The sequence below is a fragment of the Urocitellus parryii genome, chromosome 3 (genome assembly GCF_045843805.1).
Source record: "Urocitellus parryii isolate mUroPar1 chromosome 3, mUroPar1.hap1, whole genome shotgun sequence".
Taxonomy (NCBI): domain Eukaryota; kingdom Metazoa; phylum Chordata; class Mammalia; order Rodentia; family Sciuridae; genus Urocitellus; species Urocitellus parryii.
The window spans coordinates 200,110,075-200,131,181 of record NC_135533.1 but is presented as its reverse complement, the minus strand read 5'-3'; the positions used below and the strand labels follow the sequence as shown (position 1 = coordinate 200,131,181).

General features: G+C 37.9%; 1 protein-coding gene across 1 annotated transcript in view; it reads right to left on the bottom strand.

Moving 5' to 3' along the window:
- The window catches only part of Kif15 (kinesin family member 15), a 70,958-nt gene that overhangs the window by 33,623 nt on the left and 16,228 nt on the right, over window positions 1-21,107 (bottom strand). Inside the window, exons 7-15 of the mRNA XM_077795676.1 lie at window positions 20,308-20,487; window positions 17,825-18,034; window positions 9,060-9,185; window positions 8,760-8,882; window positions 5,678-5,801; window positions 4,919-4,995; window positions 4,476-4,685; window positions 3,250-3,427; window positions 610-751 (exon numbers count right to left, since the gene is read on the bottom strand). Coding sequence (XP_077651802.1) covers window positions 610-751; window positions 3,250-3,427; window positions 4,476-4,685; window positions 4,919-4,995; window positions 5,678-5,801; window positions 8,760-8,882; window positions 9,060-9,185; window positions 17,825-18,034; window positions 20,308-20,487 — 1,370 coding nt within the window. The remainder of the gene's footprint in view (window positions 1-609; window positions 752-3,249; window positions 3,428-4,475; window positions 4,686-4,918; window positions 4,996-5,677; window positions 5,802-8,759; window positions 8,883-9,059; window positions 9,186-17,824; window positions 18,035-20,307; window positions 20,488-21,107) is intronic.

Below are 21,107 nucleotides of genomic sequence, written 5' to 3'. Positions count from 1 at the left end.
AAGTCAAACACTTGTAAAGTACTTTATAGTTTATACTACAAACATAAATCAGAAATATTCTCTCAGGATCATTACCTTCATTTTCCAGCTGGGTAATATACTCAGGGACTCAAAAATGTTCAAAGAACTCAACTACTAAATAGTAGAGCTCAAATTCAAGGGCCTAAATAGTCCACGACGATGATGACAACATAAGTGATGTCATTTTAAAAGCAAACTGTTCTTTATAATTTAGGATAGGATTCATCTTAATTTATATCAATGTGAATTGTCTTGTTTTTCTTTTATACAATGAGCATCAAGAATACTAACAAACCCAGAACTTTTAAAAATCTAGATTCAATTAATAACTATAAATTTGGTTACAAAATAAAGAATTTACTCAGCAAGTTCAATTGACAATATATTGCTTAAAACATTTATCATTTAGTTCATTAGATACACCATAAAAAAAAGACAAAAAGCCCTTTTTCTTTGTGTCAAAACAAGTTAGGTGCTAATAATAAGAATTTAATATTTAAAGTAAAATGCCCATTTAAATTGTGAATATTAACATTACCACAAATCAACACTAGAACAGGCAAGCACACATGTGTAGTCACACTTTACCGAGTTAGTTCTTTGAATTCTTCATATTCTTGCTTTGAATTATTCAGCTCTGTCTGAATTTGCAGGAGTTGTGCTTTTAATTTCTCAGTGTTTGCGAATGAACATGGTTCTTTTGGAGCTTTGGGAGAAAAGCCTTGCTGACCTGATAATAAAGAAACAATCTTGGTCTTTGAAAGACAAACATAACAAAACCCATTTGCTAAGTACTCAGCCACATACCAATTTTTTTTTTTTTTAAAAGAGAGAGAGAGAGAGAGAGAGAGAAAAAATTTTTAATATTTATTTTTTAGTTTTTTCGGCGGGCATAACATCTTTGTTTGTATGTCGTGCTGAGGATAGAACCCAGGCCACATGCATGCCAGGCCAGCGCGCTACCGCTTGAGCCACATCCCCAGCCCCCACACATACCAATTTTGAGGCATAAAGAGGATAGATAAGAAATGGGTTGGGAGGTGGGCCCTCAAAGATGAGTCTACATCTCCGCAGGAAATATAGGATGCAACAGTGTCTAAAAAATTTAGGAGGAGAGGTCCACAGAGAGGAGAAGCAGCAGAGAGGTCCACAGGGTGGAGAAGCACAGCTAAGACAACACCTTTTCCATGAAGAAAAGGAGCTAATGATGACTGACATGCATCATGTTAACACTGGAAAGAGAATCACATGTTAAACTTGCAGGAATTAGTGCTAGCAGCTTGTCTGAACGGTCAATGTATTATTTAGAAAAGAAAATGAATAGCAAGAGCAGCAAGCTGAAAAAGAACTTGGTATCATCTACCAGGTAGAATATGTTAATTTTCAAAATTTGCTTAGAAAACTGATTAGAGAGTACACTGAGCTCCAGCACAGAAAAATATAAAAGTTGCTTGCAGGGGCTGGGGTTGTGGTAGAGCGGTAGAGCTCTCGCATAGCACATGGGAGACCCTGGGTTCAATCCTCAGCATCAGATAAAAAATAAATAAAATAAAGGTATTGTGTCCAATTACAACTAAAAAATAAATATTTTTAAAAACAGTTGCTTGCAGAATGGTAGCTGCTTATAAGGTCCCAGAAATTACCATTAGTATCTATCAAATGTGTAAGTTAAGATTCCATTGAGGCCCAAATCGCCAACCAAATACCGAGCCTTGTAGGGAAAATTAGCTGAAACAAAACCAAAAACTTAACTTTACATCTAAGATTTTAAGTCTCTCTACAACTCAAATACTGTGAATCTTCTTCTGTTAAGTTATAATGGAATAGAAGGCAGCTTAGGAAAGGAAAATTTAGAAAACAAGGAGAAAGAGCTGGGGATGTAGCTCAGTGGCAGTGCACACTTATCATTCATGGGGTCCTGTGTTCAATCCCCAGCCCAAAAGAAAGATAAAAAGCAAGGAGATAAACTTCTCCATGAATGCAGAATGAAAGATTAGAATTTCCTCAACCTAAAAAAAAGGAAGGTGGAGGCTGAGTGTGATAAAAGACCATGAAAATACCAATTCTAAAGGGGCAAATAAACTTTATTATCAAATTCCAGGACATTAACACCAAGAGCTGCCAAACCTGTAAGTCAGATTTAGTACCAACTAAACCACTTTTCAGAGTACAAGTAAACTCCTGGGAATAATGTGTCACTCATAATATGTTCATTGTTACCACAATATCAGGACCAAACCACTGTTTGGTGGATCATGAGTGTGACACCCATCTACACTGTATAAACTTTAGCCAGACTGACAAACATTTCAACTATTTGAAATTGTAACTATACAATTTCAAATACTTTAAACTGGAAAATTCTATTGAATAAAAATTAAGTGATATCCAAATAGTTTTTACTTTTATCAGTAAAACAAGATAAATACAATGGGTGTTTCCTTGCTATGTCTATCAATCTATGTAAATTACTATGATCTTTGAGAAAAAAAGTTAGTAAATTTATTTTTATAACATTAAAGAATAAGTATGTGAATAAAAAAATTTGCAGGGGCTGCATTTTTGGCTCAGTGGTAGTGCACTCATCTGGCATGTGTGAGGCACTGGGTTCGATCCTCAGCACCACATAAAAATAAGTAAGTAAATAAATAAAAGTTATAAAACAAATTGGCATATCAGGTCTGGAGGCTAAAAATGAAGATCCTAACTGCAAGGCACTACAAATGCTCTTTAAAACAACTTCTTGAACGAGGCAGAGTGGTACATGCCTGTAATACCAGGCTCGGAAGGTTGAGGCAGGAGGATCTCGAGTTCAAAGCCAGCCTCAGCAAAAGAGAGGCACTAAGCAACTCAGTGAGACCCTGTCTCTAAATAAAATATAGAATAGGGCTGGGGATGTGGCTCAGCGGTTGAGTGCCCCTGAGTTCAATTCCTGATACCCTCGCCCCCCCCCCAACCAAATGGTTAAATCAACACAGCCTCTTAAAGCTGGGAATGGTGGCACACACCTGTAATCTCAGCAACTCAAGAGGCTGAGGCAAGAGGACCCCAAGGTTGAGGACAGCTTCAGCAACTCAGAGAGGTCCTAAGCAACATAGTAACGCCCTGTCTCAAAATAAAAAATAGAAAAGGACTGGGGATGTTTCTCAGTGATAGGACAAACCAGGGTTCCATCTTCACTACCAAAACAAATAAAAACAGCCCCTTCTTACAACTATAATTTCTTACAGTTGTTGTTTTTCTCTATGCCAGATATTTCAGAGAAAGCTTTCTCTAGTTTTGCAATGGTCTGGGCATCCATTTCTTGGGCTCTTTTCACAGGCTCTAATAATCTCAGTCTTCTGTTCTCTTCCCTGAGGGAATGATTTTCCATAGCATATTTTGCAACTCCAGGGTGGTGCTCTATCTGTCACACAGAAGAATCACACATTAAATATTTAAACATTTCCTTACTAGTTTTTCTAAAAAGCCATTAGAAAACTAAGGAACACTGATGCAATATTGGTTGTACTCTAATGCAACCACTGTGGAAAGCAACACTGAGATATGCATCACCTACTCCTCTATTTGTGCCAAGTTTCTTAAAACTCTCACCTGTGCACCTAGGGAGATACAACTGGGAGTATACAATGTGGCAGACTCTTCCACAAAAGAAAATGGTTAAATTAACACACCAGAAAAAATAAAGAGACTTTCTGTTGACCAAGATACATTAACTGAAAGAGGCAAAGGGCAGAAACATATATGAAAGTAAAAATGCCCATGAGTTTAAACATGCATTGAAAACCCTGGAGAGTGGCCAGGTGCACGGACACACCCTGTAAATCCAGCAATCCAGAAGGCTAAGGCAGGGGGATCACAAGTTTGAGGCCAGCCTGGGCAATTTACTGAGACCCTGACTCAAAATAAAAAAATGAAAAGGGCTGGAGACACAGCTCAGTGGTAGGGTGCTCGCTTAAGGCCCTGGGTCCCAAACCCAATATCACACACACAAAAAAAAACCCTCTGGAAATGGACACAGAGTTAATAACAGATTACTGTGGGGTTTTTCTTTTTGTTGTTTTTGTTTTCAAAACTAGATGTCTTTGTTACCTCCTGAGGGAAAGGGGAAAAAGAACTAAATATCAAAAGGCTCAACTCTAAAGAGACTACTGATTCAGATAATCACAACGACCCACAGGGTGAAAATCTACTTGGCCGGCTAGCATTGAGTGCTATATGGCAATATCACTAGGAAGCCTTCTTTCTCTTTGAGTGTAACTATTCTGGGAAAGGGAGGAAAATGAATTATGTAAATCATACAATCAGTTGAATTCATTTAAAACAATATCTACTGTTTTAAAGAGCAAGTATTTGGTGACAAACTTATATTTGCTTTGAACTTCCTTTATTCTTAAAGATACACACACACACACACACACACACACACACACACACACACGCTATGGACTTACTTGTTCTCGGAGAGTCTGGATCTCATCCCTTAATTCTGAGAGTAAGCGACACTGTTCCTCAGGCAGAAAACTTCCCCGGGATTCCTTGTGGAGCTTCTCTAGCCGCATGATTTGATCCTCTCGGAATTTCACAATCATTTTATTCGATTGAATAAATTTTTCCTTTTTGAGGGTGAGATCTTCTAATTGGGTAATTCTTTCTACCAGAGACTTAAAGACATTCGTTGTTTGGTTAATTACAAAAAATAAGTCAGTCTTCCTAAATTTTCATAAACCCAGAAACAAATACTAAATTTAAATTTAATCCTAAAGGCAAAAGTAGATTTTCACAGCCTTCATTTACTTTCTTTATTAATCTGGTGCTATTCATTTTATTGCAATAAAAACCTTATTGTGAAAGCCTGAAATAACTTAAATCCTTTTATCCTAATTCAGTTTCCTACCTTCTTTTCCTGTTCAGATTTCTTAAAGAATACCATTGCCTCCTGGAAATACTTCATGTAATCAGTCTTTTCTTTATCTGTAATTGACAAAAGAAAAAAAAAATTCTCAAAATTTTAAAACTAAAAGATGAATTTAACAGTCTTTGAATATTCTCAACTAATAGAATGATACTGTTGTCACTGGATCATGAATTTCAAATTAAACTACTCAATATATTAGCTGTTTTTTGAAGAAAAATGAGCTTTTCTTTATTTAGTCAAAATATATAGTGTATGATATATAGAAATAGAAATGGATCTAAAAAATTTGGGGGGAGTACCAGGGTGCGGTGTGCCTGCTAGGATTTAATTTTCCCTCGTTTATAGATTTCAAATGAATTCACTTTCTAGTAACTATACTTTGGAGAAAAGTGCCTCCTATCGTACTTAATAAACATGTAGATTATTATGTAGATCCTATGACAGAATACTGGAAGTGAACTAAATAAAATCAGTCTCTCCTTTTAGCAATTATTAAGGATGAATTATTCAAAATTATTTTAATTCCTTCTCCCTGCATCTCACAGAACTCAGTGTCTTTGGCTCCTGTGTCTGGTTACAGGGTACTATGCTCCTATGGAAGTGATATAAATAGAAAGGGCTAAATGAACAGAAGAGATAGTTGTGGGAACTTCTGGGAAGCCTATCTAGCAGCAGGGGCCTCTTGAACTAATGTTCACATTTGTCTTTCCCAGGATGGTCCTGCTGTGTTCATCCTACCTCTAGTCAGAAGGCTTTCTGGAAGTGTCTGCCCGGAAGAAAGCTGGGCCAGTTGTTCTTTGAGCCTCTTCACTTCAGCTTGGAGCTGGCTCACATTTCCTTGCGTGTCTTCATTTACCACTGCCTGTTCAAGAATTAAGAGATCACTCTTTTCAGTTGTACAGTCCAGAGTTTGCATTTTTTTTGGTATGGAGTGATAAACAGCCAACAAAACTGTGCTTCCATTTCATGAATGATCAGAAGGCCACCAGAATCAAAGTGTCCTAGAGTGGGAAGGAAACTTCCTTCTCTGTGCCTTTATACCTCGAGCTAGAGATGGACCAGCACCAGCCAGGCTCTCTTCTCCCTCACCACTCCCCTCCAGACTCCCACTTATGTATTGCTCTTTGACTAGCCCCGGGCTCTGTCTGGATCATCCTTCAGATCTGAGTGTTCCCTAATACTTCCTTCCCCCTGAGGAGGACAGACTTCACCCCCTTCCCCAGTGGAGAAAAGCAAACACCTCAATTGGTGCCATCCCCCACTCACCCCATCCCACCCCACAGTCCTAGCTCCCTATGAAGAAGAAACCCAGCCTGTGGGGCTGGGGTTGTGGCTCAGCAGTAGAGACTCGTCTTGTTGGTGCAAGACCCTAGGTTCTATCCTCAGTGCTACATACAAATAAATGAATAAAATAAAGGTATAAAAAAAGAAAACAAAAAGAAACCTAGCCCGTAAGTGCAATGATGACCCTCAGGGCTGGCCCAAGCTCCCTTGGCTTGGCAGAAGCAAGCCTCTCCAGAGGAATCCCACCCTGTATTTTCTAACAGCCCTCCTGAAAGGAAGAGTTGGTTTCACAGTTCCATTTTGTGTTTTCAACACACTAAATGATATCTTTCTTTTCTACCTGTATGTGTATGTGTTACCAGGGATCGAACCCAGGGCCTCGTGCATGCTGAGGAAGCACCCTACAACTGTGCTAGATCCCCAGCCCAGTACCTTCGTTTTCTTAAAGAAATTCTTGTTTAAGACAAACACTAAGAAGTTAAAAATGGGGGCTGGGGTTGTGGCTCAGTGGTAAAGCACTTGCCTTGCATGTGTGAGGCACTGGGTTCAATCCTCAGTACCACATAAAAATAAATATAATAAAGGTATCATATCCATTTACAACCAAAAATAAAAATAAAAAGTTAAAAATGTTCACAAACAAATATACCACTGTGACATAGGATGATAATAGTGAGGAAGGTGTTACATGTGTGGGGACAGGAAGTATATGGGATGTTTCTGTACTTTCTGTTCAATTTTGCTGTGGACCTAGAACTGCCACAAAAATAATTTTTGTTAATTAAAAAATTATATATTTTTAGAAAAGGCTCACAAAAGCAACAGGGTGGTAAGTGCCAACAACTGAGTACCAACCAGGTCAAAGGACTCAGTTGTGAAATGCCCAATACCTCAGTGAGGAAAAACTCTCTGCCAGCCCCACAGTTCCCTCTGCTCTTGATGTAGGAAGAGCCCACTCACTCAGAAAGATTTAAATGGCTCATTCTTAATAAGTAGCAGATGCCCTAGCACTTTCCACTGGTAGGAAGGTCAGGGGACTTACCATTGATAGAGACTAGTATAGAGCTCCTAGTTTTGTTGTTTTATGTGTGTTAAGAAGCCATTTCCAGTTGTGCCTGACTCTTATGGCCAGCCTCATTATGAGGTACTTTTGACATCATCATCACATCAGTGACACCATAATTTCAATTATCACTGCAGTTCTATTTTCTCCAGACTTCTAGAAGTCCCAAGAGACGAGGCCAGAAAGCTCTAATTGTTTTTCCTCTTCATATTGCTAATATTCATATTAATATGGAGTCATAATCCAAAGAAATATAACAAAGGACTATATCTGTACTCTTCTGATCTAGCTGGGAGAAGGAGAAACACAAACCACTTTAGACTAATCACGATCAGATAATCAGGGAATCTTCTTGGGGCTTTAGCATGAACAGTTTCACCCTTGAAGGAGAAATAAAATTAATCTACCAATTTAGAGCACAATTTCTAAAACCGAAGAGATCTTCAACTTCTCCAAAATAAGTGGGGGACTTCTTGGTCTTTAATGATCTGCAGAAGGCAAAGTGTTGTTTGTGGGCAAAATACAGTCCACTATCTTCTGCAGATGAAGTTATACTGGAGCTTGGCTGCTCCCATTTGCTAATACACTGTCTATGGCTGTTTTCTCACTACAAAGGCAGAGACAGGCAGAGATGAGTAGTTAGAACAGAGTTCATGTGGTCCAAAAGCATCAAACAGTGACTACCTGTTTTTTTAAGGAACATCATTTTTTTAGTATATCCTTATTTTTATTTTATGTGGTGCTGAGGATCGATCCCAGTTCCTCATGCATGCCAGGCAAGCGTGCGCTACCACTTGAGCCACATCCCCAGCCCTACTTGACTCTTAAAAGAAAAGATTTCTGACCCTACATGTAATAACAACATTAAAGAAGCTTCTTGTATATAAAATGAAATGCAGACTCCCTGGAAATAGAGACAACTTGAAAGACCAACTTTATCAATGTTACAAATTTCTTTCATAGCATACTTTCACCTTTGTACCCATCAGCTCTGCTATCATTGTTTAGGCAAATAAATTTAGTCTGTATCCCAATTACAAAGGAAAACTTTACATAAAGAAAAAACTAGCAAAACAATTAACAACCATAAGATCTACCCTAGGTCTTGAATGGCTACAGAAAATAAAATGGAAGGGCTGGGGGTATGTATAGCTAGCAGGTATGAGACCCTGGGTTTAATCACGAGTAACACACACACACACACAAAAAAAAAAAAAAAGAAAACAAGGAAATAGAAATCTTACATATAGTTAAGATAAACTTTCACAGAGAAATAGATAACAATTAACCATAATATTAGGGAAGGAGCTGGGGATATAGCTCAGTTGGTAGAGTGCTTGCCTCTGTATGCATAAGGCCCTGGATTTAATCCCCAGAACCCCCCCAAAAAAGAGTAATATTAGGGCAATCATAAACTGTATATTTTAAACTTAAGTCTTTTTCTAATTTACTAAATACATTGAAGTATCTTACCTTGTTTTTAATCAGCTTGGCTCTTTGAGCAAAATTAAGTGTTGACAGGGTTTCCCCAAAACACCTGGATCCGGGATGAACATTTACAATTATGGCTGTTTTGGCATTACCACCAAGAGAATCCTGTTCCATGACATAAATGGTATATGTTTTTATGTGAGAAATCACAAGATCTTTTCAAGCAAAATAAAGGAAGAAAAACAAAAAGGCACAATCTTTCGACCAAGACTGAGAGATGTCCCACTATCACCCTTGGTGAGCACAATCAAAAGAATGCAGGGACCCAATAATCTACTTTACCCGAAGCAAGAAGGTAAGTTTGGAGTCTCTGTAGCACACGTGTCTTTGTTTTCCATTACCCACATCAACAAGTGCGGTAATCACTTGGCCTAGGCAGCTCAATGATCGGTTTATATTACCTGCTTCCTAAGGTGTTGGGAAAAAATAACAAAAATTTAGACATAAGTGACTTTCTAAATTAAAATAGATCTAATAGAGTGACAATTTCAGATGGAAAGGCAAGTTGGAGACTATTAATTAATAATAATGGACTTTTCAGCTAAAAACCAGTATGCTCAATTATCCCGTAATAGTTTTCTATTTGATGCACACTGCAGCATTAGAATGGTATAAAAGCAATGCACATTCAGTAGAAGCTGCACTTCAACTTAAAAATTTTTTTAAAAGTATTTTTTGGTTGTAGATGGACCCAATACATTTATTTTATTTTTATGTGGTGCTGAGGATCCAACCCAGTGCCTCACATGAACCAGGCAAGCATTCTACCACTGAGTTACAACCCTAGCCCTCAACTTCCGAATTTTCATCTTTCTGCAGGTCAGCCAACATTCTCAGGATAGTAGGAAGCAGTAGCAAGTCACAGCTCCCAGCTGACCTCAAGATCTTGAGGAGGAATGACCATGACACTATCAATTACTCTATTGCTGAAATATGATGTTCAGTAGAGTAGATATATTTGGTGCATTTTAAACTTCATGATACTTTCAACTTACAATGGATGTACTGGCATGTAACCCTACTCTAAGCAGCATCTGTATAAACATGTTATTTTATTATGCATCATGTATCAATAGAAACATGAGCCTTAGATTGCCAGAAACTGCATGAGAACTCAGGAGGCTCAAGCCTCACTTTTTTTGGTAAGATTTTTAAAAAAATATATTTTTAGTTCTGGTTGGACACAATACCTTGATTTTATTTTTTTATTTTTATGTGGTGCTGAGGATCAAAGCCAGCGCCTCACACGTGCTAGACAAGCGCTCCATCCCTGAGCCACAACCCCAGCCCCCTCAAGCCTCACTTTTAATGCAAAAAGAAGATCTCTCCTCTGCCATTTCTGACACTTCTCCCCCAACTAATATATATCTTAAACTATAGAATCCACACATATTTTAATGATGATCACATTACAATTACTCTATCAATATACATTACACAGAACCTCTGGTACCATTGCTAGTACCTTAGCCTAGGCCTAGGCCCTCAACTCTGTACACTTGAAATATTAAACAATATAACCAGTCTCCTGTCTCTTTAGGCTCTCCCCTCTTCATCCTGGCAGTGGTAGGTCAGAGGGTCCAAGTTTTTCATAAAATAGGCTTTCTTCATGAAATCACTCATTTCTTCAAAACTTTTATTTCCCAATATTTAGAAAGTTGAGTACAAACTTGGTCTGGCACTCCTGTCCTCAGTGATCTGGCCTACTTGCCTCTCTAACCCACCCCCCTTAAGAGTAGAAGAAATTGAAGTTAAAGTGTAAAAGACCGGGAATTGTAAAGTTTCTAAGCTGCAAGACCTGAGTTAAAAAGTGAAGGACCAGGTATTGTTAAGTTCCTCTGCTACACCCAAAACCTGAAATTCCTGTAGCTGTTAGGACAATACCCGGAACTGCCCAGTAAATATTCCCCCTGACCCTCTGGTTGTTTAATAACCTAGGACCCTGTGTAGCCTGGCACGTAGGCATTCAGGGCCCAAACCAATCAGTTTGAATGTGTACCCCGCTTAGGAGTGACCAATCACCCCTGCCCAACCTGTTCCCGCCAATGAATGTACTAATCATGTCTAAGAGTTGTTGTTCAATTTTCCCGCGCTCATGATGATTTGTTCTGATGTATGCAAAGTCCCCGCCCTCCCCCAAAAGTGTACTTAAGCACTGCTCAATCCCTGCCCGGGGCTCTGGGATGCTCTCCCTTCTTGAGTGAGCACGGAGTCCCAGCGTGCTGGAATGGATCCTCAATAAATCCCCTTCTGCAATTGCATGAGTCAGTCTCTTGGTGGTCTCTTCCTCCAATGTTTCGCCGGACCCTTACATTTGGTGCGTTGGCCGGGAACCACGCATCGCCGGACAAGGAGACCCCCAACGGACTCCTTTAGGGGGTAAGTAAGGCGCCTCTTCCTTTCTTTTTTTTTCTTTGCGATCGCTCAGAGCTTTTTGTTCAGGTTCGGTTTTTCGGTTTGGGTTGGCAGAGTGGTTGCCAGCGGAGAGCGTGAGTTCTCCCTGGCAGTGGTGGACAGACATGTCCTGAAGCCACAGCCCACGTTCTCCAAGGGATGCCTTGGAGGGCTTGGGGAGGGACGGAAGTGCCCTGGAAGTGCCCTCGTCAGGTACTCTGCTGCCAACCCGTCTGGTCTTGCCGGCAATTCTTTTTCTCAGGTTGAGTTTACTGTCTGTCTTTAATCTTTGCTTCTGAACTTGTGTTAAAACGTTTACTGTGTGTCCTTTTGTCTGTGTCTGTGTTAAGTGTGATGCCATTGTTTTACTCTGGACACAGAGTCCCAAATTCCAATCTGCCTTAGACGTGTGGAGATATCTTTAGCTAAATTTTAGCCTAGATTGTACCTAGTATGCTTCTCCCGTAAGGGACCAAAAGTCAATAGAACCGCCAGCTTTTCTGTTCTCACTTTTTACACCCATTTAGCTGTGTTTTAAAGAACTTTGATAAACTTTACTGCCCATTGTTAAGCGAGATTAGGGGTTCTTCCCATAGTTGGCTTGAGTATACCCACTGCAGTTAAGAAATGCCTGCTGTGGATCTAAGAACTTTTATATCTCGCTTTAACTTTTCTCAAAATCCTGTCCTCATTATTAAATTGGCATTAATTGGCTTTTGGGATGGGAACTGAATTTTCAGTCACAAATTTTGGCACCCCAGAGGGGAACTCTTTAGAGTCCCCACTCTGCCTTCTTGGGGAAGCCTAGCACTCGAAACAACTGCAAGCAGAGGATGAACTTTTTGGGAGCTGACTACTAAAAAGTTAGGAGATGTGGGAAATGCCTGGTGCCTGGGGTCAGACCAAACCAGAGGGACTAATCCTGTAAGTTAAAGGTGGGACTGAGAAATTCCCAGCAGCTGCCAAAGCCATTTTCGCTTTGGGGAATTTCCTCATTCTTTCCCTGCACTTTAAGGATTACTCCAACTCTGTCTACTTAAAAGAAAAAAAAAAAAAAGAAGGGACAATGAATGCAGTAATGTGTTGAGATTATAGATTGTTTCTTGGGGATGATCTCGGCTAAATGTGTATCTAAAAAAATGATTTTTTTATTTTAACAATCTGGTATCTGAATGGGCTTCTAAAGCATTACACTATCTTGCAGTTAAAAAGTTAAGTTTAAGTAATTGTTTAATTTGATTTTAGATACTTCATGCTAGAAAACTTAAATACTTAGGATAGAAAATTAAAAAAACTCTACTTCCAAGTTGGCAAGTAACTCCCAATCATTTAGTTTTATTTTTTCATCAATTTCTGAACTGGGTAGCCTGAAAAGATTTCACTAGGTATACCAGTACATTAACTTGGACAAGGATAATAAATTATGATATGGTATCTGTTCCCCTCAGTGTGTAAGATTCAGGAAAAGAAAGTGTTAAATTAGAACGTTGGCCTGGTTTATTAAAATGACCTTAATTAGCAACAGCCTTGAAAATTTTTAAAGCTTAATTTTAGATATACATGGTAGTGTGTGGTTCTCTTTCAGGCGATTTAATGTAACTTAATACTACTTTAGGAAATTCAGAACAAAGGAAGTAGCTTAATGATCCTAAAGAAATTTCTTCTGATGGTAGAGATCCTATTTCCAGTTTTATGTGAGCAAGTTTTTCTAGTGTAGAAAGATATAAAATTTTGGGAATTGCATCTTAAACTTATATCATAATTTTCAACATCCAAACCTGGAAATTATGACTTATGGTTAAAATGCCTCAGGCATGAGGTTTCTGCTCAGAATTCCGGTTTTCCCAGTTTCTTCCAGACCTCAGCCAGGGCTTAAGTTGATATGCAAACAGAAGAAGCTTGGAGCTCAGGCCCAAGGAAAAAAAAAGAGTAAAAGTGTCTTTTTACCTGAACTCAAAATAGACCAAACCAAAAAGTAAATTGTATGGTATTTACTAACTACTGGCCAGTCATCTTTTTTAGGACTCTTGCTTTTTTTTAGATTCTGTATTTTTTTGAGCTCATGATTTTGATCCTACAGACAAGTTAATGTTTTCTGATCAGTTCTATTTTTGATCAACTGTGGAGTTTTTAAATGTTGCAATGAGATTTCACCTGAGAAAGTTACAAGACCTTTACTATTGTGTTGTGTTACACTTGTGTTACATATTGTATGTCGGTATGTCTGTATGTGTGTATGACCATATATCATGCAGTGATATGACAATTGACAGATGAGGAGAGCTCATGAAAAATTAAAAAATGGATCTAAATATCTTTGATTCACGTGATTCAAATGGCTCAATTTAAATTTAGTAAATAGATAAGAAAAGAGATGTCTTAAAAATTAAACTTATAAGTTTTTCTAGGTGTTCAAAAAGGGCCTAATAAAATGTTAAATCTGCTTAAATTCAAAAATTTACAAGTATTGTTTCAAAATGTAAACAAAAGGAGGTTAACAGATGAAAAAGAAAAACTAAAAGGTTCTAGGTATGGATCTAATAGAGAAAAAATGTGTTTCTGGATAAGAGAGTCTATGTGACTAAGTAATCAAGAGGGTTTAAGTAAGGGATGAAGGAGGTTTGTGTAAGTTAGTTGTGTGTGTAAGTTTTTGAGCAAGTAATCTTAAAAAAATATATACAACTATGGTTAAACAACAACTGTTATTTTTCAATACTTTTCTTGTGCTCTCGTGCTCTGCATAATGAGGTTCCTTCAAACCCAGTTGCAGAAAGTTTCTAATCAAACTTTCAACCAGCTTCTGCTTAGGCACTACCAGCCTCTGATGACTGATGAACCCCCAACATCTTCAAGAGAACAGTTCACTCAGTGCTGAAGCTCACTATCAGGCACGATGGAATGCATCGGACATCAGACAGTAGGAGACAACAAGTTCGGAGAACCTCTTAATCTACCATCCTGGATTCATTAGTCTTTATGTCCTTTTAAGCTTCCTCATGGCCCTTGGCCTCTTCTCTGTCAGTCCCTCAACACGGAACTTCTGCCAAAAATTGACCTTTGCCTTAATTTTTATCTTCATTCTATTTTTATTCGCTCTGATCTTCTTCAGATGCTGGTGACGATATCTGGAAGAACTTGCCAATAGACGGGTTGCCTGCCATTTATCTAGACCCTACCATCTCCCCCTTAGTCCTGTATAAGCACACAGCTTTTTGCAAGGTTATGGTGATTTTAATGTGTTCATATCTTCCAGGTATACAAGTCTGTAAGGTAGAAGCTTCAAAAGAACATTGTATCAAGCTGGTGTTCTAAAGTTGTATGGTGATTTTAGGCTTAAAAGAAAAACATGTTGGAGATTTATTTATATCATTTGTGTTCTATAATTGGACTTGTTATCAATAAGATATATAAAGTTCTATGTTACTTTCTACACTGAGATACAATTTAAATGTATTTTTAAGTTAATGAGAGCCTAATCTGTGTGAAGGTTTTATTGCAAAACATAAAAATACTTTGCTACTTTTCTACAAGAGGTTAAAAGCTTCCAGCCTTTCTTTAATTCATGTTTTAGATATGATATTATGTTGTGTTAGCTAATGTTCATGTGAACGTGAGCAACAATTTATGTAGACTTTGTAAAATGATGTCTAAAAAAAAACAAAGATCAGCTTCAGAACTGTAGTACTTAAGATTTATGAAAAACCCCGCCTTACTTGAGATAAGGCTCTATGTCCCCTCTCACTACATGTGAGAGCGACTATGAAAGAAGCAGACCAGATTTCAGTACATTTAAAGTTGTGTCCAAAAGTTGGTTTTTGTCACGACTGCCAGGATCTCAAACAGGGGATTATAATGTATAACTCTGCCAAAATTCAAGGTAGCTATTACATAAACTAAATATGTTTTTACCTTAGTTAGTTTTGTTTTGTAGTTTGCTTATAGATGGTCTAAGGATTGCCTGTTAATGTTTTGCAGAGATACTACTTTAAGAACTCACAACCTGGGTTAATTTAAGATAATAATTTACAAGGAGTTACCACCTACAGGATAGAGAGATAGACATTAAAGCCCAGTACTCTTAATATAAGGCTGTTAACTTATTTGCTGGATGTTTAAGATTAAGTTTTAAAATTAAAAATTTGGCTCCTGCCCTCTGAGTCAGTCTGAAGCAGGGAATAGGGGACTTCTCCAAAGGGCTCTGCAACTCTAGGCCACATAACCTCCTGAGCAGGGAGATTAATGAGACCAGTGGAGGACAGAAAGCCAATCAGTGTATTTCCTGTGAAGAGGAGGGTCATCAGAAAAGGGAGACATCCCTGATGCTTCCGAGGGAAGCCATATGGTCAAGCAAGGCCTGGACCCATCCTAGTGCAAATGGCACTGGCAGAACTGAGAAGCTACTGTAAGTTCCCCAAGGACTCCCAGGGAAACTCAGCTGACTGTTAACAATAGATAAAAACAAAAGTCAGTTTGACTTGCTTCATCTTAAACACTTAGCAAAGACAGTCAAAGCCAAAACACAGCTGTTCCTGGGCATTTTAAATGATAATAATAGTTAAATGTAACCTCCAAAAATAAGTAAACTGGAGGCTGCAAAAGAGATTCTTAGGTAGGAATGCCTGATAACTGTCAAAAGGAACTGCCAGAGTAGTTTTAGCTTAAGGCCTTTATTTCTAACCAATGCAGGTAGGCTTAATGTTTGCTAGTATGGTTATCCAGCCCTAAGTAACAAAATTAAAGATTTCTCTATTAGACACAGAGGTCATACTAGTAAAAGGATTTTGCAAGATCAGATGACATTAAATTATTAAACTGTATCTTAAGGAAAAGGACATCTGTAACCCTAAAAGTTAAATGTTGTGTTTACATCCCTGACATTTCTGGCAATGTGACAAATATCCTTAAAGATTTACATGCTCAGATAGAAGCCATGTCCTCAGCAACTTTGTCGTGGAAACAATATCTTAGCTCCTGGTTCTTGGTACTTCCTGGTAGAAAACATTGTTAATCTCTGTCCTTGCCATCATACTCATTGGCATATTTCTGTGCTATGGGATTTATTGCTGCATCAATCTGGTTCCATAACTAATAAATTCTTGTTTCTCTTATAGATCGCCCATCTCTCAAATGGCCTTCCAGTCTATTACTTCTCAATTGGACTTTTATCATGGACCACTCGATAGACCCAATTTTTAAAGGGGGACTCCAAACTGCTTGCCCCACGCCGTCCCTCTTCAGCCTGAAGAGGCCAGAAAGATCCTCTTCGCTCCCCTTCCTTATAGCAGTAAGGAGTTCCCAAATTAGAGGGGGAATGAAGCCAGATTTAAAGTTAGGTAGTCAGTGTAGTTAGATAAATCGGGGTCTAATACCGAGTGAAATCTAAAATGGAGGCCATGCTGAAAATGATTCCAGGGAACGCAAAACAGCTCATGAAATGTGAAACCCTTCAATAATTATGATCTATCACTTTTAAGATTAAAAGTAGTCAGAAAAAGGAGTGGGGAATGTAAGAGTAAAAGAAATTGAAGTTAAAGTGTAAAAGACCGGGAATTGTAAAGTTTCTAAGCTACAAGGCCTGAGTTAAAAAGTGAAGGACCAGGTATTGTTAAGTTCCTCTGCTACACCCAAAACCTGAAATTCCTGTAGCTGTTAGGACAATACCAGGAACTGCCCAGTAAATATTCCCCCTGACCCTCTGGTTGTTTAATAACCTAGGACCCTGTGTAGCCTGGCACGTAGGCATTTAGGGCCCAAACCAATCAGTTTGAATGTGTACCCCGCTTAGGAGTGACCAATCACCCCCACCCAACCTGTTCCCGCCAATGAATGTACTAATCATGTCTAAGAGTTGTTGTTCAATTTTCCTGCGCCTCATGATGATTTGTTCTGATGTATGCAAAGTCCTCGCCCTCCCCAAAAAGTGTACTTAAGCACTGCTCAACCCCTGCCCGGGGCTCTGGGATGCTCTCCCTTCTTGAGTGAGCACGGAGCCCCAGCGTGCTGGAATGGATCCTCAATAAATCCCCTTCTGCAATTGTATGAGTCAGTCTCTTGGTGGTCTCTTCCTCCGATGTTTCGCCGGACCCTTACACTCCCATGCCAAAATGCCAAATGCCATACTCATTCTGCACATATACAATAAGCGTTGATTTGTCACCCAACTGGGCATGTATTCCCTGTTCCTCCCTCCCTACCCAAACCCTGTCCCTGTTTGAGATGACAACTTAAGAACTATTTCTTTTTCACATTTCCCCAAGGAATCCATTTCACATCCTTCTTTTTCTGTCCCCTGTTGATATACACTTCAACTTTAGAATAGTAGCAAAGCAATGCCTCCTTTATTTTTCCTTCTCTCTCTCCAGATATTTTTTCCATAATTTTTATTGGTACATTAGAGTTGTACATAATGGTGGAATTTGTTGTTATGTATTTGTATATGCACACAATACCTCTAGTACCATTATCCCCTCTAGCAAAAATTAAAACATTCTTGCCACTTGCCCTATCCCATTCACTTTCCCTACCTAATAAAAATCTGCTCCTTTTAGATAGGAGTAATTTTTTTATTTCTTTGCAGCCCTCACAATACCTGGTGTGTACTGACTTCTGGTAAGAATTCACATATAGGTTGAAGACCATAATCTCATTCTTACCTTCAACCTCATCCCTTCTGCATGGGTATCTTTTTGCCTTTCAGATCCTGCTAAATCCACCAGGTTGAGTAGGGAGGTTCGTATATTCACAGTCTCATTGCTTTTTTCCATTGACTCTATTGTGATTGTAAAGACTGCATGAGACCTAGAGGATTCTCTATTCATTGATGTTGATGCCACACGTCTGTTCCTCCATCCTCCAGACAACACCTAGGTAAGAGGAAAATGTATTACAAAAAGCCACAGCAGGCACACTTAAGACAAACTTAAAATACGTACTTGAGAACCACTGATTTAACAAGAAAAATACTAATTTACAGTTATTTACTTTCACAACATTTACACAAAATATATTCTCCCTCTAGAGCAGAGGTGGGGAACACCTATTATGGTCTTTCCATTATCTAGCTTTGTAAGAGAAATTATATTTTCACAAATTTCAAGTGATACATGTTAGTCACCAAAATCAATAAAAAATCTGTAAAGTATGATAAGAAATATTACTGGCCCACCAAAGAACATACAAGTTATTTTTTTTTTCCTCTCTCCATGTTACAAAAAAAAAAAAAAAGAACAAACAGGAAGTCAAAAGGCATAGTTCTAGAAGGGTTTTGCCATACTCTATCTGTATTATCTTAATATAAATCACAAAATCTCTCTGAACCCTTTTCTTTACAATAAGAATGTTGAACCAAAGGGGGAAAAAAAAATTCTGAATTACCTTGAAACTCAGAGAGTTGTCCAGTCTTTTGTTTTGTTTTCTTTCTTTCTCCTCCATTCCCTTGGCCTGTAAAGTACCTATTTTCCCTTTCTATTCCCTTTCTATTCCCTGTGGCAAGCAGGAATACACGAAGGTTCACACTGCAGGCTTTAGAGTCTGCATGATGAGTTCAACCCTGGCTCTACTGTAGTGTGTGATCTGGAATCAGTTGAACCTTTTCAAGGCTCAGCCTTTATATTTTTAAAACAAGAACATGAGTGCCTACCCTTCAGGGCAGAAAATCTCAGTTCAACATGCATATAATCACCTATGGAAAGGGAAATTAGAGGTTGATCTCAATTTTTCAAATTGATGAAAAAAAAATACTAAAAAAAGTTTAAAAATTGAATCTAGTCCTTTATCATGTTAACACTTGAAAGGAAAAAGAAAGCACATGATCATGGCAGTAGCAGAAAAAAATCATCTGAAAGAATTTAACATACATTTCTGATTTTGTAAGATAGTTAGCAAGGTAGCTAATTAAGTAAAAAGCATTCTATAAAAAACTGCACTTCTATTTACATAAAACAGAATATGTAATTTTAAAAAGAGATTATAAGAGCATCAAAAATTGTAAGGCATACTGTAATAAAGTTAATGAAAACTACATGACTTTTATGGTGAAAATTACTAAAATTAATATCACAAAACATTAAATCTAAATAAATGAAGAAATAAATGTTGATGTATGGACTGAATATTGTATAGGTATCAATTACTCCAAGCTGGTCTACAACTGCAATGTAATCCAATCAAATCCTAACATGATATGTATCTATATACATACTGAGCCACATGTAAAACCTACCTCTTACTGGGGGAATCTCAGTTTAAAAAGTTTGAGTCAAGAGACTTTTTGAAGGTAGAAAAACAAACTAGTAATATTATATAGCAGTGAAAACAGATGCAATGCAACATAGATGCATTTCATAAACCATGTTGAGTTAAAAATTCATAGGAGGTTGAACATAAACAATTTTTTAAAACCCAAAAGGAAACAAAAGCAACATATTAATATATATATATATATATATATATATATATATATATATATTTTTTGTAGTTTAAAAGCAGAAGCAAATGATAATCACATTCAACAATATTTGGGGGAGTAGTCAGGGGATAGGGAGGAATACACCAACCAAAAGGATAATATTGGTGGTATATGAGTATTAAATTGTCTTGAATGTTCATTTTAAAATTAAACTTAGTAACTACATGCATGTTGCAATATTTTATATACATTAAATATTACAGTATAAAAATTACTTAACGTCTGTAAAATATGAGAAGATTTTTATAAATTTCCATCGCTGGTTTGCCCTGAACCGAAGTTGGCTTTTGACGCTCAACTTGCAAGCAAAAATAGAAAGTAAGAAGTGAAGAGCTAGCTGCTTCACAGCCAGCATTCCCACAAGCTCCTTAAACTAGCAGCTCCCAGGCAGACTAACTTAAGAAACAGGGACACTAATGAATTGTCTGTCACCTTCAGGGTGTTTTTAAAGAGTACTTGATTAGAATAAATGTATCAAAATAATGCTAAATCAAGTGGCTCAGAGTTCTTTTTCACTAAATCCTGCCCTATTCTTTTTTCTTTTCATGAGCATTTTGCATCATGCCTCCATGAAATATTTTTAGCACTTCATTCTACTTTTTTGAGATCGGGGTGCTTTCACAGCATGTTTATTGCCTAAGCATCAAGTAAATACTCATGGAAGGGTACCTGATAGGCTTCAGCAGCAGAAGTGACCACCTGCTCTACTGCACCAACAACAAACACTCCCTTCTTGATGTGTTCCCGTAAGTGCAGTCCAGCTGAGGCAGAGTCCAGCAGGTCATAGATCTGCTCATTGTAGATCTCAATAAAGGAACACTTACACAGGAAACTTTTTCCAGCACCAGCCTATAAAAGAAGCCTCAGTTAGAGCTATTATTGTCATGTGTTCTTCCAGCTTTCACCAGCATTAATTTTGTAGTTGTTTGACAAGTTGTAAATTTCCTACACTATTAACCTTTAATAAAGATACTGAAAAGTCATTGGAAAAAATCTAGATAACTAGTTTCAATACATCATAACATTTTAAAGCAGTATCAAAGTGTGATCCCAGGACCCTGGAGGTTTCCAGAGGTGTCTCAGAGCCAGCTTAGGGAGTAGGTCAATTGGGCAATTTCATCTTAGTCTGTTTTTTATTTTGGACTTTCTCATAAAGTTTTATTTGAAGCAAGCATTATGTTCTTTAAAAGACTGAAAACAATTCATTTTAAAAGACTTTAGAATTTTTAACCACAGAAATGCATGTTGCTAAACTCAATTATTTTATTGGCATGTAATTTATGTGTCTAATTTAAATGTTATGGATCCTTTCTTTTCTTTTTCTCCTGTTTTAGGTGGTACTGTGAATTGAACTCAGGGGTTCACATCTCCTGCCCTTTTAAGTTTTTTTTTTTTTCTTTTTAAATTTTGAGACAGGGTCTTGCTAAGTTGCTGAGGCTGGCCTCACACTTGTGATCCTCCTGCCTTAG